The sequence below is a fragment of the Pimephales promelas genome, chromosome 6, assembly GCF_988280905.1.
Source record: "Pimephales promelas chromosome 6, fPimPro1.hap1.1, whole genome shotgun sequence".
NCBI classification, from domain to species: domain Eukaryota; kingdom Metazoa; phylum Chordata; class Actinopteri; order Cypriniformes; family Leuciscidae; genus Pimephales; species Pimephales promelas.
The window spans coordinates 1,609,044-1,627,865 of NC_142774.1; the positions used below are offsets into that span (position 1 = coordinate 1,609,044).

The 18,822-nt window shown below is 38.2% G+C and overlaps 4 protein-coding genes across 4 annotated transcripts in view; all 4 read right to left on the reverse strand.

Moving 5' to 3' along the window:
• Positions 1-661: 661 nt before the first annotated feature.
• LOC148978438 (uncharacterized) lies at positions 662-7,579 on the reverse strand. Its single transcript, XM_089132772.1, has 6 exons — positions 5,841-7,579; positions 5,383-5,703; positions 4,999-5,115; positions 4,748-4,894; positions 4,422-4,471; positions 662-3,531 (listed from the first exon to the last, which is right to left on the reverse strand). The coding sequence occupies exons 1-6, from the start codon at positions 5,881-5,883 to the stop codon at positions 3,181-3,183; spliced, it is 1,029 nt and encodes a 342-aa protein (XP_088988898.1). The 5' UTR covers positions 5,884-7,579; the 3' UTR covers positions 662-3,180.
• A 94-nt stretch (positions 7,580-7,673) lies between these two features.
• Positions 7,674-18,822, reverse strand: part of LOC120459038 (uncharacterized) — a 34,734-nt gene continuing 23,585 nt past the window's right edge. The window contains exons 12-14 of the mRNA XM_089132641.1: positions 8,278-8,394; positions 8,149-8,183; positions 7,674-8,033 (exon numbers count right to left, since the gene is read on the reverse strand). Of these exons, the coding sequence (XP_088988767.1) occupies positions 7,677-8,033; positions 8,149-8,183; positions 8,278-8,394 (509 nt within the window). The 3' untranslated portion in view covers positions 7,674-7,676. The remainder of the gene's footprint in view (positions 8,034-8,148; positions 8,184-8,277; positions 8,395-18,822) is intronic.
• On the reverse strand, positions 9,424-11,290 carry LOC148978439 (CMRF35-like molecule 1). The gene is made up of 2 exons (XM_089132793.1): positions 10,566-11,290; positions 9,424-10,461 (listed from the first exon to the last, which is right to left on the reverse strand). The coding sequence occupies exons 1-2, from the start codon at positions 10,603-10,605 to the stop codon at positions 10,133-10,135; spliced, it is 369 nt and encodes a 122-aa protein (XP_088988919.1). The 5' UTR covers positions 10,606-11,290; the 3' UTR covers positions 9,424-10,132.
• Positions 11,751-18,608, reverse strand: LOC120460169 (CMRF35-like molecule 8). Its single transcript, XM_089132782.1, has 7 exons — positions 18,313-18,608; positions 17,892-18,206; positions 16,384-16,461; positions 14,386-14,478; positions 12,463-12,561; positions 12,277-12,326; positions 11,751-12,162 (listed from the first exon to the last, which is right to left on the reverse strand). The coding sequence occupies exons 1-7, from the start codon at positions 18,350-18,352 to the stop codon at positions 12,085-12,087; spliced, it is 753 nt and encodes a 250-aa protein (XP_088988908.1). The 5' UTR covers positions 18,353-18,608; the 3' UTR covers positions 11,751-12,084.

The window sequence follows — 18,822 nt, forward strand, 5'->3', positions numbered from 1 at the left end:
TTCAAATAAATAAGCTACAAACTTTTAAATAGGCCTACCAACCAAAACTACTATAACTAAAGACTTTAAAATAAAGTTCAAATGTTATATAAAAAAAAGAACAAATAAACTTAGTTACAAGCAGTAGCCCCCCAAAAATGATGCAACAGATTAAATGCAGTTTTAAAGGAGAACTCCGGCGCAAAATGAACCTTTGGTCTAATAAAACATCGGTACATAGTCAACCATTCTCTGAGATTTGTTTTCATGATAATCGAATGTAAAGAGTTTTATCTCTAAAAACTGTTTAGCGTATAATGCTAGTAATGGGGGCATTGAGTAAGTAAAAAGAAATCGCTAGTTTATACCACTAACAAGGCTCAAAATAGCCCCACACTAACACAGTAACATAATGAGGGTCCCTGCATGCAAAACGAAGCATTGAGAACTTTGTAAGTGTACAGACCGTTTAATAAGAAGATACTTTATGAAGACAGTTCACTTCGCGTATACAGACAGCAGCCATCTTAGAAAAACAGTCTCGACAAGTCGATCCACGAACGACGTTCATACAGTTCAGCTCACTCAGCACGTCGTTCGTGGTTCGACTTATCGAGACTGTTTTCCAAAGATGGCTCCTGCTGTGTATACCCGAAGTGGACTCTTTATTAAGTCCAGGGCGTTATTTATCTTTATAAAGCTTCAAATTAATAATTTAGTTTATACACTGCAAAACTGCAGCTGCAATAAATAGCCTGTTATGAGATTAATGTTTTAAATAAATGTTTTAATTTATACAAGGAAAAAAACAACAACTTTTGAACATGAGACTAAACCACCAGTAGGTGGCGGCAAGTGGCCATCTTAAAAAGTTAGTCATTCGTTTAAACGATTCGTTCAAAACACAGAATGATAGTAATCATTCAGTAACAAAACACCGCACTGATTTTTGTTTTCCTCTGGAACTATTTTCGTAGATGAAATAAAGTCAATAACGTGTCTAAAATGTAGGTAACTTAATATAGGCCTACAGGCTACTTGTTTATGATAATAAACATTTATGATCATTAAATAGGCTTACCTACTTTGTGATGATATTCAGCAAAACAGCTCCATTGGTTGTGTTATGTATTAAGTAGCCTAAATAATATATTAGCCTATATATATATATAATTTTTTTTTATACTTAAAAAATATTATAATAATACTACTTTAGCTGTTGTAAATTTAACAAATCTTTTTCCGAGTCAATTCGTTCATTTCGTTCGCTGAATGAACCAAATGACACGAAAAACATGAACGAATTGACTCGGACAAAGATTCGTCCATTTTGATGAACGAGTTTGAACAGGAGAGTCACGAACGCACATCACAGAACAGAGCAAGGCGAGCATTTGAGCTTATAAAACTTAAACTTTGTTATTTAGTTTTTAAATGAGCGATTGTTTTGCTTGATAAGACCCTTATTCATCGTCTGGAATCGTAAAGTCCTTTGAACAGTTTGCACTGAAACTCTCTTTTGGACCTTGAACCGTTTGGTTCCCATTGAAGTCCATTATATGGAGAAAATCCTGGAATGTTTTCATCAAAAACCTTAATTTCTTTTCGACTGAAGAAAGAAAGACATGGACATCTTGGATGACATGGGGGTGAGTAAATAATCAGCAGTTTTTTTTTTTAAAGTGAACTAATGGGGCACTAATCCCATAATCCCACAGTGATGCATCTGATCGGTGGAAGTCGTGTAACTGTCTGGTTAAACCCCACGAAGGTCCGTGAACACTAGGGTTGGGTATCGAGAATCGAGTATCGATTGGAACCGACTAACTATTTGTTTTTCCGGGAATCGTTCAAAAGTTAAAATTTCGATTCCTAGTTTCGATATTCACAGTCCGCCGAGCGGAAGAAGAAACCGCTGAACAACACCAACGAAGAAGCGTCTACCGGAAGTGTTGGCATAACCACGCGAGTCGAACATGAGTAGCTTACGTCGGCGATCCAAAGTGTGGCTTCACTTTTCTAAAAATAACGAAATCTTGGCAAAATGCAAAACTTGTGACAAAAGGAGTATTTGTGACAGGATTATTTCCTTCAGAAAGAGCGTTGGTTAGCAAGGTTAGCTAAACTTTTTTGACCCTGTATCTTACAAGAATCAGAATCGAGAATCGTTAGGAACCGGAATCGAAACAAGGAATCAGAATCAGAATCGTTCAAATTCAAACGATACCCAACCCTAGTGAACACTGAAGATCTAAATGACGTAGGGCTAAGTTCATTGGTCGCACCTCAGAGACGCCCCCGCGCCATTGGATGTGCAGTTGCCGCAGTAGCCTATGAGCGAGCCAGATGCTCAATGTTTTAGCATGTGCTGCTGCAAATGTGTTTATAAGCTTCAGTAAATCGAGGAGAAGGAGTTTCCCTCCACATTCACTATATAAAATTGGCCGTCGTCAGATTTGGAAGTCACTCAAGGTCTCTTGTTGAGAAGATCACTGGATCACTGGATTATCTGCAGTGGAGTAGATCATTGGATCTGGTTTATCTGTTGAATCTGGTTTATCTGCAGTGGAGTAGATCGTAGAAACTTGAATCTGGATTATCTGCAGTGGAGTAGATCGTTGAAACTGGTTCATCTGCTGTTGAATCTGGTTTATCTGCAATGGAGTAGATCATTGAAACTGGTTCATCTGTTGAATCTGGTTTATCTGCAGTGGAGTAGATCATTGAAACTGGTTTAACTAATGTTGAATCTGGATTATCTGCAGTGGAGTAGATCATTGAAACTGGTTCATCTGTTGAATCTGGTTTATCTGCAGTGGAGTAGATCGTAGAAACTTGAATCTGGATTATCTGCAGTGGAGTAGATCGTTGAATCTGGTTCATCTGTTGAATCTGGTTTATCTGCAGTGGAGTAGATCATTGAATCTGGTTCATCTGTTGAATCTGGTTTATCTGCAGTGGAGTAGATCGTAGAAACTTGAATCTGGATTATCTGCAGTGGAGTAGATCATTGAATCTGGTTCATCTGCTGTTGAATCTGGTTTATCTGCAATGGAGTAGATCATTGAAACTGGTTCATCTGCTGTTGAATCCGGTTTATCTGCAGTGGAGTAGATCGTTGAAACTGGTTCATCTGCTGTTGAATCTGGTTTATCTGCAATGGAGTAGATCATTGAAACTGGTTCATCTGTTGAATCTGGTTTATCTGCAGTGGAGTAGATCGTAGAAACTTGAATCTGGATTATCTGCAGTGGAGTAGATCGTTGAATCTGGTTCATCTGTTGAATCTGGTTTATCTGCAGTGGAGTAGATCATTGAAACTGGTTTAACTAATGTTGAATCTGGATTATCTGCAGTGGAGTAGATCATTGAAACTGGTTCATCTGTTGAATCTGGTTTATCTGCAGTGGAGTAGATGGTTGAATCTGGTTTATCTGCAGTGGAGTAGATCATTGGATCATCTGGACGTTCTGCTGTATTGTAGATAGTGTCTGTGTTCTTGCACTTGAACTCGCTGATTTCCTGATAATTATGGTCACTCCAGTCAATGTCCTGCAAAAGAACTCATGTTATCTTCCAAACCATTACACATTTGAACATTACACCATTATTTGTTATCACTAGCAGAAACATGTTGCGTTTTAGACCCCATTTACACCTGGTATTAAAATGCGATCTGTATCCAGATAAGTTATCCGGATAATAACGCACGTTAATGCAAGGTGTAAATGCGTTGTGATTGGATCTGCCTGACCACATCTGGAGTTAGTCTGGCTCGCATTGTGTTCGGATCTTTACTAGGTGTAAACGCAATCTGGTTGTTGAAACCACATATTTTACTCCTCCCAAAAATGCTAAATAATAAACGAGTGAGAGCGTGTTATATAGGCTGTAAGTAATGACGGCGCTACTGCGACACGCATCACCGCAGATGAGCAGCTGAGCGTCTAGCTATTCATAAAGCCAACGTGCAAACATCGCAAATAAAAGTGAAAGTAAGACGCTTAACACACAATCATCTTCAAGTAAAGAAACGAATTTTCTCACCAGGGCTGTTGCCGCTCTCTCTTATTGATGTTTTTGATTTGGAAATTAGCTGATGATCAATAAAATGCAGCTCAGATCTGTTGCTTTTGGTGGCGTGCAATCCATTAAATCTGCATATAACGCGGGAGTTTAAGATCGGATTTATATCCGTTTTGCAAAAACACATTTATGTGGCCAGGTGTAAATGGAATCGGTACTTATTATCCGGATAACTTATCTGGATACAGATCGCATTTCAATACCAGGTGTAAATGGGGTTTTAGATGCAGGAGACAGATGTTCAGAGTCAGCAGCTCCAAACCAATGAGCAACAATCAGCTTTACCAGCACTGACATTACAGCGGGTGTTTTAAAGAGCTTATAAACATAATATCATCATCATCATCAACACTCACCTCTGCAGTGGTTTCTGCTCTTGTACTCAAAGGCAACAGCCCGACTGCGACTGCCAAAACACGAGGAGAAATAAAGTTACATTCAAACAGCAAACATTAGAAAGAGCCGTGTGTGTTTAGATGAGCTCAATGACTGACTGTCAACATCTTTTCCACATAATCAACCAGATCCATCCATTTAATCCCTGATTTATACAAAACTCATTTCCACCATAGTGAATGATAACAATAGCTCACATAACTAGCTGTATAAAAGCAATAGATGTCTATGAAAAATCCCCATTTAGAGCGTAAGTAAGTCTGAGAAACGTGCATCTAAATCTGACCATGCTGGGAAAGTCCTGATTGTGTAACTCTTGATGATTTCTTGCTTCTCTTCCTGAACAACACGATCAGCGCCATGAGGAAGATGATCATGATGAAGACTACCCCAACACCGAAGTAGATGACAGACCCTGAACGAGAGGCCTGACCTGTAACACACATTTAACGTCCTTTAAACTGATATATAGATACATCACACTCAAATACTCAAGAAATATGAGTCATAAAGAGTGGCAGACAGATGAAAACTGACCATCAGTGACGTGATGATCTGTGGGATTCATGCTGGTTATTCGTAGATTCGGTTCTGATGTGCCGAAATATGATGATGATGATGTTTTTGAAAAAGAGCTGATGGTTGAAACCTCATCTGATGGATGACAGGAAAGATCGACTGAAAGTCAAAGTTTCTAAAACACTGACACAATAAATAAATATTGTCTTCTAGGCTTGCTTTAACTGAATGATTGTATAATTTAATAACTTTGCAACAATGAAACTTTTATTTTCCTGTTTATTAATGTTAAGCTGGTTTGAAAAAATATTGCTGCCTTATTTTATTTAATCACTTATTGGTCTGTTGCTTTGTAGGTCATTTCTACTTCAGGTTACACTTATTATAAATATTAGCACTTACCCAGTTTAACCTGCAACATAATCTCTGAATAGAGATCAGTAATAATTCTCCTCTCCACAGCACACCAGTATTGGCCTTCATCCTCTGTTCTCAGATCAGTGATGGTGACGGTGAAAACTCTGGCCGTCGTGTCGTCAGTCAGAGAGAATCTCTCGTCTTCAGCTGGAGATCCTGATTCAACAATGATGTCACTTGACAATAAACAGTCCCCTTTACAAAAATACTTTGAATATGTTTCATATCCAGATTCATATGAGCATGTGATGTTAAGTGTCTCTCCTCTGTATCCAGTAACTGTCTGTGGAGCTCCAGCAACAACAGCTGAAAACACACACATCATCATATAGAGCTGTTATGTGTGAGAAAGAGACGAATAATAACTCTCAAATCTCCTCCATATGAGTCTGATGATCAAGATGTCAAACTGTGTGTAAAAGAGCTGAGAGTCTGAAACTCACCTGTACAGATGCTGGAAAAGAGCAGCAGGACGTCCAACATCATGACATCTGACGAGCGTTTCGCTCAAATAAAAGAACAAACTCTGTGTGACAAACGTTACTGTCCTTCTCTTCCGTACTGAGAGGATAATGTGTGTCAGCAACTAGAATATACGTTTCCTTCCCCTTTCTGTATCTCTAAACCACATCCAGCTCTACAGGACATCATAGAGAGCTCATTTACTCTGATCAACAGCACATGCTTTGCTTAGAAAAAAATCTAAATCAAAAAACAAATTCCACATATAATAACCATATCTATGAGGATTGAAGTTATACTTACAGTTGTGAAATCACACCCAACACATTCTCATCCTAGGGCGTCATGTAGTGGCGCTTTTCACAATGCGTATACATAGCTGCCAACTCTCACGCATTGGCCGTGAGACACCCGCATTTGATTGGTTTCACACGCTCACACGCCACACCCCCGATTTCTCACGCTGAAGTGTCAACCCTCCCGTTTTTCCGGGTTTCTCACGCATTTTAGCTCTTTTACTGTCTTCCCATGTTAGTATTTCCCGTAAAATATCTCGTATTTTTACACTCTGATTGTGTATTTAAACATTCTCTATAGTATTTTTTTAATGACACAGTGCTCTTTCTCACACATATGTCGGCTAGTTCTGAACTCTTTCAACTTTTTGAACAATCGAGTCCTGGTGTCCACTACTGAGGTCATAGCATAATATAGGATTAAAATCTTTTTTTTTTTTTTTCCATTTGTTTCTTATGCTCTTAATAATGTAAAAAAAAAAAAAAATCCCGTATTTTCGCGATGGATTCCGGGAAATCTCCCTTATTTTCATTGTTCAATGTTGACAGCTATGCGTTGATCCCAGACAGCAAACTGACATTGAATCAAGGTGGAAACGAAATCTCTCATGACATCGAAACAACGTTGATTTGCTCATCGAATTAACGTTGAACCAACGTCAGACGCGGCATTCTTCAAAGCTAAATGAAATCGAAAATTGGTTTGCTTTCATAACGTTGAAACAACGCGTTGATTTCAAGTTGATTTTCCGTTAGTTTTGAAAGAATGACGCGTCTGACGTTGGTTCAACGTTAATTCGATGAGCAAAACAATGTCAGATCAACGTTGTTTCGATGTCATGTTTCCACGTTGATGCAATGTCAGTCTGCTATCTGGGATGTAATTTCAAGTGTTCGTTTTTAAAATAAGTTTGTTTTTAGTTATGTGATGATAAAAACGGTGCTCTGACATCATGATTGACAGGTTCTCTGTGCGAGGTAGTCACTGAAGCACCAGCTAACTTTTTTTAATAATGTTGATTATGTGGTTAGTAGTTGTATTTGCCTTATTTTAACGAGGTTCTTTAATGAGACAGAGGCCACTTACTGAAAGTGCAAGGCGTGTGCTTGCGTTTGATTCAGCGAGAATGAGGGCGGGGCCTTGATTTCGCGGCTTTACTTCCTGCGCAGACTCAAGATCAAGATGTCAGCGTCATATTGCGACACTGACGGCTTCAGTTCAAAAGAGCGAAGGGGCGTCGTCCATCTTTTTTTACAGTCTATGATTTCCTCATAATGGCTGCTTGTTGCTATATTTTACATTTTTAATAGCTTTATTGACTGTCGATGAGGTGTTTCAAATAATATTGAAGTTTGAGTCATTTTTAGATTTTATTCACATTCTTTATTTAGTTGTTAGAAACATTTAAGTAATATTATACACTTTATAAACTGATAATAGTAAAAAAAAGTGTGACAAAAGCATTGTACCCAATTTATTTTTTTGGATCATCAATCTGAAATGTTTTTGGACAGGCATTTTCATTTAAAGTTGATCACTGAATATATCAGACCCTCGTTAGTTGCGATTGTGATGTTTTGTGGATGTGTTGCTGTTGTGTAGATCATTTCTATCCCGCTGTCCTGTGTTGCGTCAGGACGCTTTATACTGGCATAATAATCACCGGCTGTATCTGTCACCTGATTGGTCGAGTGGGTGTGACTAGGGTTTAAATCAGAATGCCGTTTGGTTACTGTGGCGTAAACATCAGAGACATTTGTGCAGTTGTTGTGGTGTGATGCAGGCGTCTGATTGGATGAAGATGCAGGCGACTGATTGGATGAAGATGTTACCACGGTGACATCACTGTTTGGAATCTCTTCATACATGAGGTCAGTCTGAAAAACAACACATACGTCAATAATCTACTAGTTAATATAAATAATACTCTCTGTTAATCAATAAACAATCTTTAACATGAATGTCTGATGTTCTACAGGTTTGAACACACACCTCTGTATTGCGCTGCATGTTTTGCTGAAATAAAGCTGAATGGAGCATGAATAGAGAAAAAAAGAACAAGTCAAATCAATTCAAACACTAAAAAAGGACTTTATAATATAATCTCAAAGAAATTGTTACCTGTCCCAGATTTCCTCTTCCTCTTCTTCAGGATGATGAAGGTTCCACAACACAGAGTCAGAACCAGCAGAACCGAACCCAGACCGCCAGCAACAGAAGCCAGATCTAAAGACAACGCTAAACACATGATATTTACATGATGAAACACTGCAGATTCTGATTATACTGTTAAATAAACAATAGATATTGTAATATTGTAAATATACAGGTGTAACCGAAGTGAAACTGTAATGGTAAACCTCAACTCTTCAGAAGAAAACACTTCTCTTTACGGCTGATGTCAAACCAAATTAACCACAAGAAAAATGTGAAAAAAGAGTGATCATGTGATCGGAGAGTTGCATTATGGGTAGTGTAGTTTGTGTTCTTACTGGTGTTAGGCTGATGGAGTTGAACTGTAGTATTTCCTGTTGTTGTTCTTGTTTCAGTTTCTGTTTGATGAGTCGCTGACGGAGAAACACCAGTGACTGTGAATGTGACAGTAATATAATAACAAATTATAATAGACAAACACACACATAACACGGTTTGCTATTGATGCATATGAATGTCTTGTTTTTCTGCTCATAATACCGAATACTGATAATCACATTATATTAATGTTCATTTAGAAGACACTTTATTATCTGAACTGACACAGGGTAACTTTGTATAAAAGTCTCTGTCAAACACACGTGAAGCTGAACTCGTGTTGTGATGGCATTACTGTCATTATTACGAGATGATTTTACTCAGAAAGACCTGAAGAAAATGTCAGTAAAATGACACGTCACACATTCAGAGTTGAGGAACATCATAACCTCTAAATGTTCAGTGTGATTCAAGTTTATTTTTACAGAAGTCGAAACTTCCAAGTTTGTGTAAGACATGAATGAACTTGAACTAAATCATGATCATAAATGCAGCACAACTTGTTTAAAAGCTCTATTAATGATAAAGTTTAACCAATTAATGTTGTGATTGAATTTATGTCAAGTTCTATAAACACAATAACTTCACATTAACTATATTTTCATCAACACACATGTGAGTACAGACGTCAGTGTGTGTGTGTACCTGTGTTGGTGTGTTTAGGGCTGCTGTGTTTATATGGACGAATGCTGGTTGTTGAGATCTTGACAGGTGTTGTTTTCACTGGAGCTGAGAAATGAAGAAGAGCCGTCAAGCCGTAATACATTCATAAATCAATAACACAGCAGATGATTCAGATCGGTGTTAAAGCTGCAGTCCGAGTCCGAAACTTTATTGTGTTTATAAAATGAGCGAGAACGTCTTTAATCAATCTTCCAAACCGTGTTCTGTCTTCTCCTGATTCTCTACGGTATAATATCTATAATAAGTGTTTATATTGGGACTACTTTAGACCGGTCGCACCGCTGAGGAGTAATCCAGTAACCCAGAGCCGGTGCGACTCGCCATCGACACGAGAGAGAGAAGGAGATCCGGCTCAGTGTTCTTCAGCAGGACTCAAATAAATACCGTACCGTAAAATACCGTAACAGTATACACTTATGAACAGCCCAGCCAGCAATATTATGATAGAAAGTTCAATATGATTTCATGCAATACATTATCAGCAGTAATTCTGTACTGTACACCAGAACAAGCATTTCAGTTCTAGAACAGCGAAGAGTCAGTTTATGTTCAGGAACGAAAGCGTCAGCATCTGTGAACTCAGACGTGTGTAAGAACCGATCTTTTATACCGCGAGTGCCAGAACACGACTGGACGGATGAGAAGGGAATCAGTGACGTAACGATTGAGTCTTCCTGCCAGAACTTATGATAAAGCTTTCATTCGGTTTATTGACCTCTAGAGCGACACAAGTTACAGACTGCAGATTTAATATTGAATATCAGGCACCTCTGAGCACTTCTAGCTGGACGTCTAGGTAGTGTACCACTAGCCATCCAGATCTACAGCCGTACAGTCCAGCATCGTCCATCTTCAGGTCACTGATGGTCACTGTGAATGATCTGGTCTGAGGATTATCCTTCAGTGAGAATCTGCCTCTGGACACTGGGGACTTTCCATCAGATTCTAGTATAAGGACACGGTGTGCGTAAACTCCTCTGTAGAAGTATTTGTAGGAGTTTTCATATCCTGCTGGATAAGGGCAGGTAATGCTCACTCGTCCTCTCTCCGTTCCTCTCACTGTAATGTCCACAGACTGTGATCTGCTCACTACACACACACACACACACACACACACCAGCACACTGCTTTACTCATGTACACCTCCATAATATTATATATAAACACTTTTATCAGAGATCTTCAGCTCTTACCCGTCAGCAGAAACACACAAACTATCAGTGGAAACTTCATTTCTTCATCAGTTCAGGTCAGAAAATCAGTCTGAAACTCTCAGTAGTTCCTCACACGACTCTCTGAAACTCAAACAGCAATAATACTGCTCTCATCCGTCGGTAGACAGCAAAATAATCCGCTTGTTGCTCATCTGGTGTGATGAGAATCTGTGATCTCGGTGTTTCTCATGGCGTTAGTCGTGAAAACGCCTCAATTTTGACCACAAATGAACTGTAAATTCATCAACCACAACCTGTTCCTGTTCTGCCTTTCACATGTTTAAGAGCTTTCTCTTGCTCTTCTGCTCTTTTTATACTTCTACATTTTTATTAATACATACATAAAAATGTTACATGTTAATTTTAAGGAAACTATCATTGCCAAACTCTGAATGATGAAGAAGAAAAGCTTGTTAGTGGTATTTTCTGTGGTAATCGACAGCAGGGGAAAACACTGTTGTTTACAGAAACTAATACAGTTGAACATTAAGATCACAGTTTCTCCATCATATGAGCTCTGAGAAGAGTTGCATTGTGGGAAATGTAGTGTGTGTGTTTAGCTGAAGCCTCAAAGCTCTTCCTGTGGCTGTAGTTTCACTTCCTGTTTGGCGAGTGTGAGCCGAGGACATCTCATGTTTAACTGAAGCTAAACGCCTCCTAATATTATGATGATAAAGCTGTTCTTAAGGGTTATGAACCCAGTATGGGTTGAGCCATATCACTGAAAGGGTGACATTTCTGTCCCCAGGACATTATATGTATAAAATTGCAAGAAAATTAACTCTAAAATACATTTTATTATTAAGCAAAATGTCATGCACATTAAGCTAACAACAAATTTAAAACGTATAATTAAAAACATTAATAATGCTACTAAAAAAATAGCATTTTCTGCACGTCCCAACTCTCTATCTCTAAATTTTACCATGAAATATTACGATTAAAATCCTTCAGAAATCTGAATTTTTCTTGCATTGTTGTGCGACTTTATATCCAAACTGCTTTAACCCTTTCATGCATGAATTATGATATCCTCACTCAGGATTTTATTCCTTTGTGTTTTTATTGCTCTTACGGCATGAAAAACAAGATTTGATTTGATTTTTTTTAAACAATTTTTTATTAAACATAATACAGTAATCAAATATATGTGTATTTAACAAACTAATCAATACAATTACATCAAATCACGTGAAAACTATGAAATATATTGAAAAATATAAATAAATCCGAAATATTGCAAAGACAATTGACCTTCATACAAGTTGCACTACATATCTTGGATATCAGAACATGATGATGTGAATCCATCAGAAATATCTTCAACCTGTCGATGTACAACTGTGGAAACACTCAGATGCTCAGATGAAGTTTCAACCGATTTTAGCATTATAATCCAGTCTGAACGCAAACCGAGGTTTAAAATCTCCAAGTGTGTGTCCAGTCTGAGGTTTGGTGTAATGAACTCATCTGTGTTTATGAAGGAGGACGTTATAGTTTATGAAACGCCGCTGTAAAATACAGTTGATACTGTGTCTCTGTCCTCTGGATTACAGAAGAGTCCAGTGTCTTTGATCTATAATCACACAAACAACAGTTATTACGTTAATGGAGAAAATAACTCAATCAACGGGGGCCTCGAGCAGCCGCTCAGTTCGCTTACGCCTCGGGCCGGTTTCTGCTGACTCACCTGATCATAAATCACTGGAATAAACACAACAGTGCTGGACGACAGCAGACCTGAGCAATAGATCAACATTACAGTCTTAGATACTCACTTCTTCAGTTATCTTATAACTCATAATTATAAACCCTTTAATTCAGTTCTCACACGTGTAATCACACACACAACCAAATATTTAGTGTGAAATATTACCTTTATTCTTCTTTTTCTTTCTCACAGCCACTATAATCAGTGGAACTGCTATCAGGAGTAAAACTAAAGCCTCCGCAGTGACGATAATCACAAATGAACCTGGAAAACACAAGAGAGAAACACTGTATGAATATGAAATACAGTAAAAAAAAGAAAGAGAATATTAAAAAATACAGAATATTAACCCTTGTGCTGCATTAGATTTTTAACACCGTTGAGTGCATTAAGGACCAAAAATGGCCACATATTAAACATTGCCTAAAATATTATATATTATTATTATTTTCCACTTTTACCAAGTTAAATCTTTTAACCAGCATCAGTCCTCATCATAACTACCAAAAATGTATTCAATTTCAGGATTTTAACCCTTTAATTAACAGTTTTGTTTGCGAAACCATCAATTTGTATAAGAGGAAAAAACACAAAAATTCAATTATTTTCAATAAACTAAATGCAAAGAGAAAACTTTAGATTTGGATTATCACAGTCCCACTTTGCAAAAAATCCCACTTAGCGCGTTAGAGACCAAAAATGGCCACCTATTAAACATTGCCTATTGCCTAAAATAAGGTGCATTTGCACCCATAGGGAATAAATATGTAGTGACGTCATCTGGTGGAATACACTATATAATGCAAATATAATGCTTTTGCTTCAAAATGAAAGGATGTTTGTGCAAAAATCATGTTTATGTATTACTGACAGCCTCAGATTTAAACAACGTTTTAATGGGTTTCAATGGGCCATTTTTGGTCTTTATGGTGCTGAGTGTTACTATTTGATCTACACAGTGTGTGTTATACATATTTTGCAAAATGGGATCACATTTTTTACATGTATCCGAAAAGTCACAATTTTGCCAAATTTCATACCATTTGCATTAAAACAGCCAAAATGGTCAAAGAAATTAAACTGCAAAAGACCAAAAATGTCCCTAATGCAGCATAAGGGTTAAAGGAATAATAGCATTAATTTGGGGATTACTGAAATTTATGTTACTATGACAACTGCCTGTCAGACTTTTCATTTTCATGATTGCATCCACATATTTCTATGCGTATTTTGGGATATCACATAAAAACACTGGATGGAAATGGCAAGATGAACATCAATTCTAGAAATGTGCATAAAAACATGCGGTCAATTGAGACTTTCCTGTGAACAAACTGGACTAACCAGCAGAACGATCTCGTCGCACAGCATCTGAAATGTTACTTTGCTCATTCTTCGTCTCGCTGGATAAAAACGGTCCTTTATTCGCAAACATTTTATGAGTTAAATTTAAGTTAAATTTGCAACTTTGGATGAAAACATGATGTGGAAAGACAAATTGACCTGTATAATCAGCCACTCTTTGTAAAGTCTTGTATATGTGACACTGCATTCCTCAGCGCTTTCTCGTGGTTTTGATCTTCTGCCTGATTTTGTGGTTTTCCCTGTTTCCCTGTGTTTCTTGCCTTATGGTCTTTTTGGATTATTATAATTTTATATTATTATAAACCAAACACTGATCACCATAATTGTAACCATTTTACATTAATTTTCTCCTTCAGAGATTCTGATTTAGGTGTCTTCAATAATATCTCAATCATCACTCAATTATTCACTTAATTATCTCATTAACTTTAACACCGCTGGGAATATTGCTGTAGATTATTGTACCATTAAGAATATTGTAATATTGTAAATATACAGGTGTAACCGAAGTGAAACTGTAATGGTAAACCTCAACTCTTCAGAAGAAAACACTTCTCTTTACGGCTGATGTCAAACCAAATTAACCACATGAAATCTGATATGTGGATCATTTATACAGTAGTTAAATGTGTCTCAACAAATATTCAAAGCAATGTCCTTTCAAAGAGTGATCATGTGATCAGAGAGTTGCATTATGGGTAGTGTAGTTTGGGTTCTTCTTACCTGTGTTTGTCTGCTGGAGTTGAACTGTATTTCCTGTTGTTGTTCTTGTTTCAGTTTCTGTTTGATGAGTCGCTGACGGAGAAACACCAGTGACTGTGAATGTGACAGTAATATAATAATAATACACAAACACACACATAACACTGTTTACTATTGCTGCATATGAACACATGTTGTGTTTTCTGTTCATATCACTGAATACTGATAATCACATTATATTAATGTTCATTTAGAAGACACTTTATTATCTGAACTAACACAGAGTTACTTTGGATAAAAGCAACCCGGTCTCATCCCAAGACGTCATATAACTGACGTTTTGGGACGTCTTTTGACCATACGTCAATATTCGCCTTTTTAGGGCCCCCTTAAACGTCGGTAGATGAGGTTATGGGATCCTAACTCTACCCCAGACCTAAACCTAACCCTAAACCTAACCCGTCAGCTAACTGACGTTAAAGGTAAAGCGTCAGTTGTATGACGGTCCGGGATCGCCATCTACCGACGTTTAAGGGGGCCCTAAAAAGGGGGATATTGACGTATGGTCAAAAGACGTCCCAAGACGTCAGTTATATGACTTTTTGGGATGAGACTGTGTTAATAAAAGTCTCTGTCAAACACACGTGAAGCTGAACTCGTGTTTGTCGCCTTACGCTAAATAAAACCCAAGCGCAGACAGTAACTTTCACAGAACAGAGTTCATTTACAACCAGAAACAAAGACCCAATAACTAAACTTGACAATAAAACGGAAGTGGGACATTCACAGACAATACTCGAATGTTAACAAGACGAACCAGCACTGAGGAACAAACACCAGGGCCTGTACCATGATGATACTTGAACAAACTCAGGCTTACAGGATTAGTTTCGAGTGGACAAAACCAAACCAACCCAACCAGGCTTTGATCCTGAGTTTAGGAGTTTAGGTGTGACATCAGTAGCGAACAGCCAATCACATGCTGAGAAAGAGTGAAACTCATTCAAAACTCATTGAAATGAATTTTTCACGAGAGAAGTAGCGCAATTCACTTATTAAATAAAAGTATTAAAATATTAAGAATTTAAACAAATTAACACAGCAAGAAGAAAATAGCTGCCTGTGAAAGACGACAACTAAACGAAAGTCTCGCTACTGGATATCAGTGCAAGTAAAAGTTGTGAAGTTACGTAGTTTATACAGTTGATAAAGGTGTAGAGAGAATTGAACATTTAAGTTCACATGTAGTCATTTTATAACTTCATTTATTGATTCTATTTCTAAAGCGTATTTATATTACCTTTATATACGTATTCATGTAAATCTGCGTAATAATAATTGATGAACTGAAATTGTACATGTGAGATTGTTTAAGAGTATAATAATTACAGAAATAATTTCTAAATCATACAAATGTATTTACTAAAAAAAGCCATGATTTTGTCTTTTACAATCATTTGCTATGTAGTGACTTTTAATTTGGAGTGGAAACGGGTCGAGTGACTTCATTGCGTCAGACATGTGTCACTTTGCTCACAGCTGATTGGTCCAAGTTCGGTTTGCAACCTCTTACCTGGAACATAACCCGCCCCGGACCAGGTTAGCCGTGGACTGTGACGATGAACACTGCTAAAAGCCAAACCACTGTAATGGTCCCTAAAACCCAGGGTTGGCGCAAACTAAACTGAAACATATCTGGCTATCCACCTAAACCGGCTTCATGGTACAGGCCCCAGGCGCTTACACAGAACAAAGATTTACAAAGGTACAGGTGACAGTGATGAACATCAATACTAACGAGGGAACAAGGGGGCGTGGGAACATGATCACAATCACAGGTGACACTAATAGAACATTACCTAACGAGGAAACGAGGGAAAACAGAAGACAATGCAGACAACTAGCCAAAAACAAACAGCACACAAAACAAGGGACAAATACATGACGATGTTGTGATGGCATTACTGTCATTATAAAACACATGAGAGTGCAGACGTCAGTGTGTGTGTGTGTGTGTACCTGTGTTGGTGTGTTCAGTGTTTGTATATGGACGAATGCTGGTTGTCGAGATCTGGACAGGTGTTTTTATCACTGGAGCTGAGAAATGAAGAAGAGCCGTCAAGCCGTAATACATTCATAAATCAATAAAACAGCAGATGATTCAGATCGGTGTTAAAGCTGCAGTCCGAAACTTTATTGTGTTTATAAAATGAGCGAGAACGTCTTTAATCAATCTTCCAAACCGTGTTCTGTCTTCTCCTGATTCTCTACGGTATAATACCTATAATAAGTGTTTATATTGGGGCTACTTTAGACCGGTCGCACCGCTGAGGAGTAATCCAGTAACCCAGAGCCGGTGTGACTCGCCATCGACACGAGAGAGAGAAGGAGATCCGGCTCAGTGTTCTTCAGCAGGACTCAAATAAATACTGTACCGTAAAATACCATAACAGTATAGACTTATGAACAGACCAGCGAGCAATATTATGATAGAAAGTTATTTGGCGTAGGCCACGAGGGTCCGGACTCTACACTTCCTCACTGAAGACGAAGTCAGGGGCGCAGCCGACCCCCCGTGAGGTACATTAGGGACCATCCTGAGATGAGTCTGTCTGCAGACAAGAGAGAGGGGCGTAACAGGAAGTGGCGTAACTTGAATTTGTCCAAATCACACAGAACCACATGATATGTCAAACTAACGAGATGTTGTCGGCAAGATGTCAGCTCATATAGAGACGATAAGAATATCTTCCAGAGATAACTGAGTATAAGTCATTTCGCCACTTTTTACATCACAGCGAGAGCAGAGCAAGCGTTATGAACTTTGAGCTTATCAATCCGTCTCACTGATTCCCACAGATGCCACACAGTAGACGATCACCCTGGAGTGATCATTTCCCATTATTAAAAAGTGAATGCATGGGTAAGATGGCACGTAATTGATGTAAATGCATAAATCTCGTCTAATTTATTGTTTTCTATACCAGTTTACGACTGTTTCCTCGATCTTTTGTGCAGCTGTGGTGCTTTTGAGTGACGAATCCTCATTTGTGCTTTAACCCGCATTGTGTTGCCTTTCAATGAAAAGATTTTTGTTGATATCAGTGTTTTTAAAATCAGGCATACAATACGACATCAAAAGAATGACATTAAAAAAAAGAAAGAAATAAAGACCAATTGGTGGGACGAATAATCGATAAAACAACACACTGCAATATGATTTCATGCAATACATTATCAGCAGTAATTCTGTACTGTACACCAGAACAAGCATTTCAGTTCTAGAACAGCGAAGAGTCAGTTTATGTTCAGGAACGAAAGCGTCAGCATCTGTGAACTCAGACGTGTGTAAGAACCGATCTTTTATACCGCGAGTGCCAGAACACGACTGGACGGATGAGAAGGGAATCAGTGACGTAACGATTGAGTCTTCCTGCCAGAACTTATGCTAAAGCTTTCATTCGGTTTATTGACCTCTAGAGCGACACAAGTTACGGACTGCAGATTTAATATTGAATATCAGGCACCTCTGAGCACTTCTAGCTGGACGTCTAGGCGGTGTCCCCATCCAACTCTACAGCCGTACGGTCCGGCATCGTCCATCTTCAGGTCACTGATGCTCACTGTGAATGATCTGGTCTGAGGATTATTCTTCAGTGAGAATCTGCCATTGACCACTGAGGACTTTCCATCAGATTCTAGTATAACGACACGGTGTGCGTAAACTCCTCTGTAGAAGTATTTGTAGGAGTTTTCATATCCTGCTGGATAAGGGCAGTTAATGCTCACTCGATCTCTCTCCGTTCCTCTCACTGTAATGTCTGCAGACTGTGATCTGCTCACTACACAAACACACACACACACACACACATGAGCACACTGCTTTACTCATGTACACCTCCATTATATTATATATAAACACTTTTATTAGAGATCTTCAGCTCTTACCCGTCAGCAGAAACACACAAACTATCAGTGGAAACTTCATTTCTTCATCAGAAAATCAGTCTGAAACTCTCAGTAGTTCCTCACACGACTCTCTGAGACTCAAACAGCAATAATACTGCTCTCATCCGTCGGTGGACAGCAAAATAATCCGCTTGTTGCTCATCTGGTGTGATGAGAATCTGTGATCTCTGTGTTTCTCATGGTGTTAGTCGTGAAAACGCCTCAGTTTTGACCGGAAATGAACTGTGAATTCATCAACCACAACCTGTTCCTGTTCTGCCTTTCACATGTTTAAGAGCTTTCTCTTGCTCTTCTGCTCTTTTCTACATTTTTTATATATTTTCAAAGCATTTTAATTACATGTTAAGCATCATCCACTTTAACATTTTAAGGAAACAATCATTGCCAAACTCTGAATGATAAAGACATGATGAAGAATAAATAAAACAGTTGAACATTAAGATCGCAGTTTCTCCATCATATGAGCTCTGAGAAGAGTTGCATTGTGGG

Bases quoted from the DNA above. Each gene is read 5' to 3' on its own strand.
- LOC148978438 (XM_089132772.1), bottom strand. From the start codon at position 5,883: ATGATGTTGGACGTCCTGCTGCTCTTTTCCAGCATCTGTACAG. The intron at 4,895-4,998 runs GTCAGTTTTCAT...TGTGTGTTACAG, and splicing joins AGATCATCACGTCACTGATG to GTCAGGCCTCTCGTTCAGGG. The intron at 4,472-4,747 runs GTCAGATTTAGA...GTGTTTTGGCAG, and splicing joins ATCAGGACTTTCCCAGCATG to TCGCAGTCGGGCTGTTGCCT.
- LOC148978439 (XM_089132793.1), bottom strand. From the start codon at position 10,605: ATGAAGTTTCCACTGATAGTTTGTGTGTTTCTGCTGACGG. The intron at 10,462-10,565 runs GTAAGAGCTGAA...GTGTGTGTGTAG, and splicing joins TTGTGTGTTTCTGCTGACGG to TGAGCAGATCACAGTCTGTG.
- LOC120460169 (XM_089132782.1), bottom strand. From the start codon at position 18,352: ATGAAGTTTCCACTGATAGTTTGTGTGTTTCTGCTGACGG. The intron at 16,462-17,891 runs GTGCCTGATATT...TTCATTTCTCAG, and splicing joins CCAGCTAGAAGTGCTCAGAG to CTCCAGTGATAAAAACACCT. The intron at 12,562-14,385 runs GTAAGAAGAACC...TGTGTTTTCCAG, and splicing joins ACTCCAGCAGACAAACACAG to GTTCATTTGTGATTATCGTC.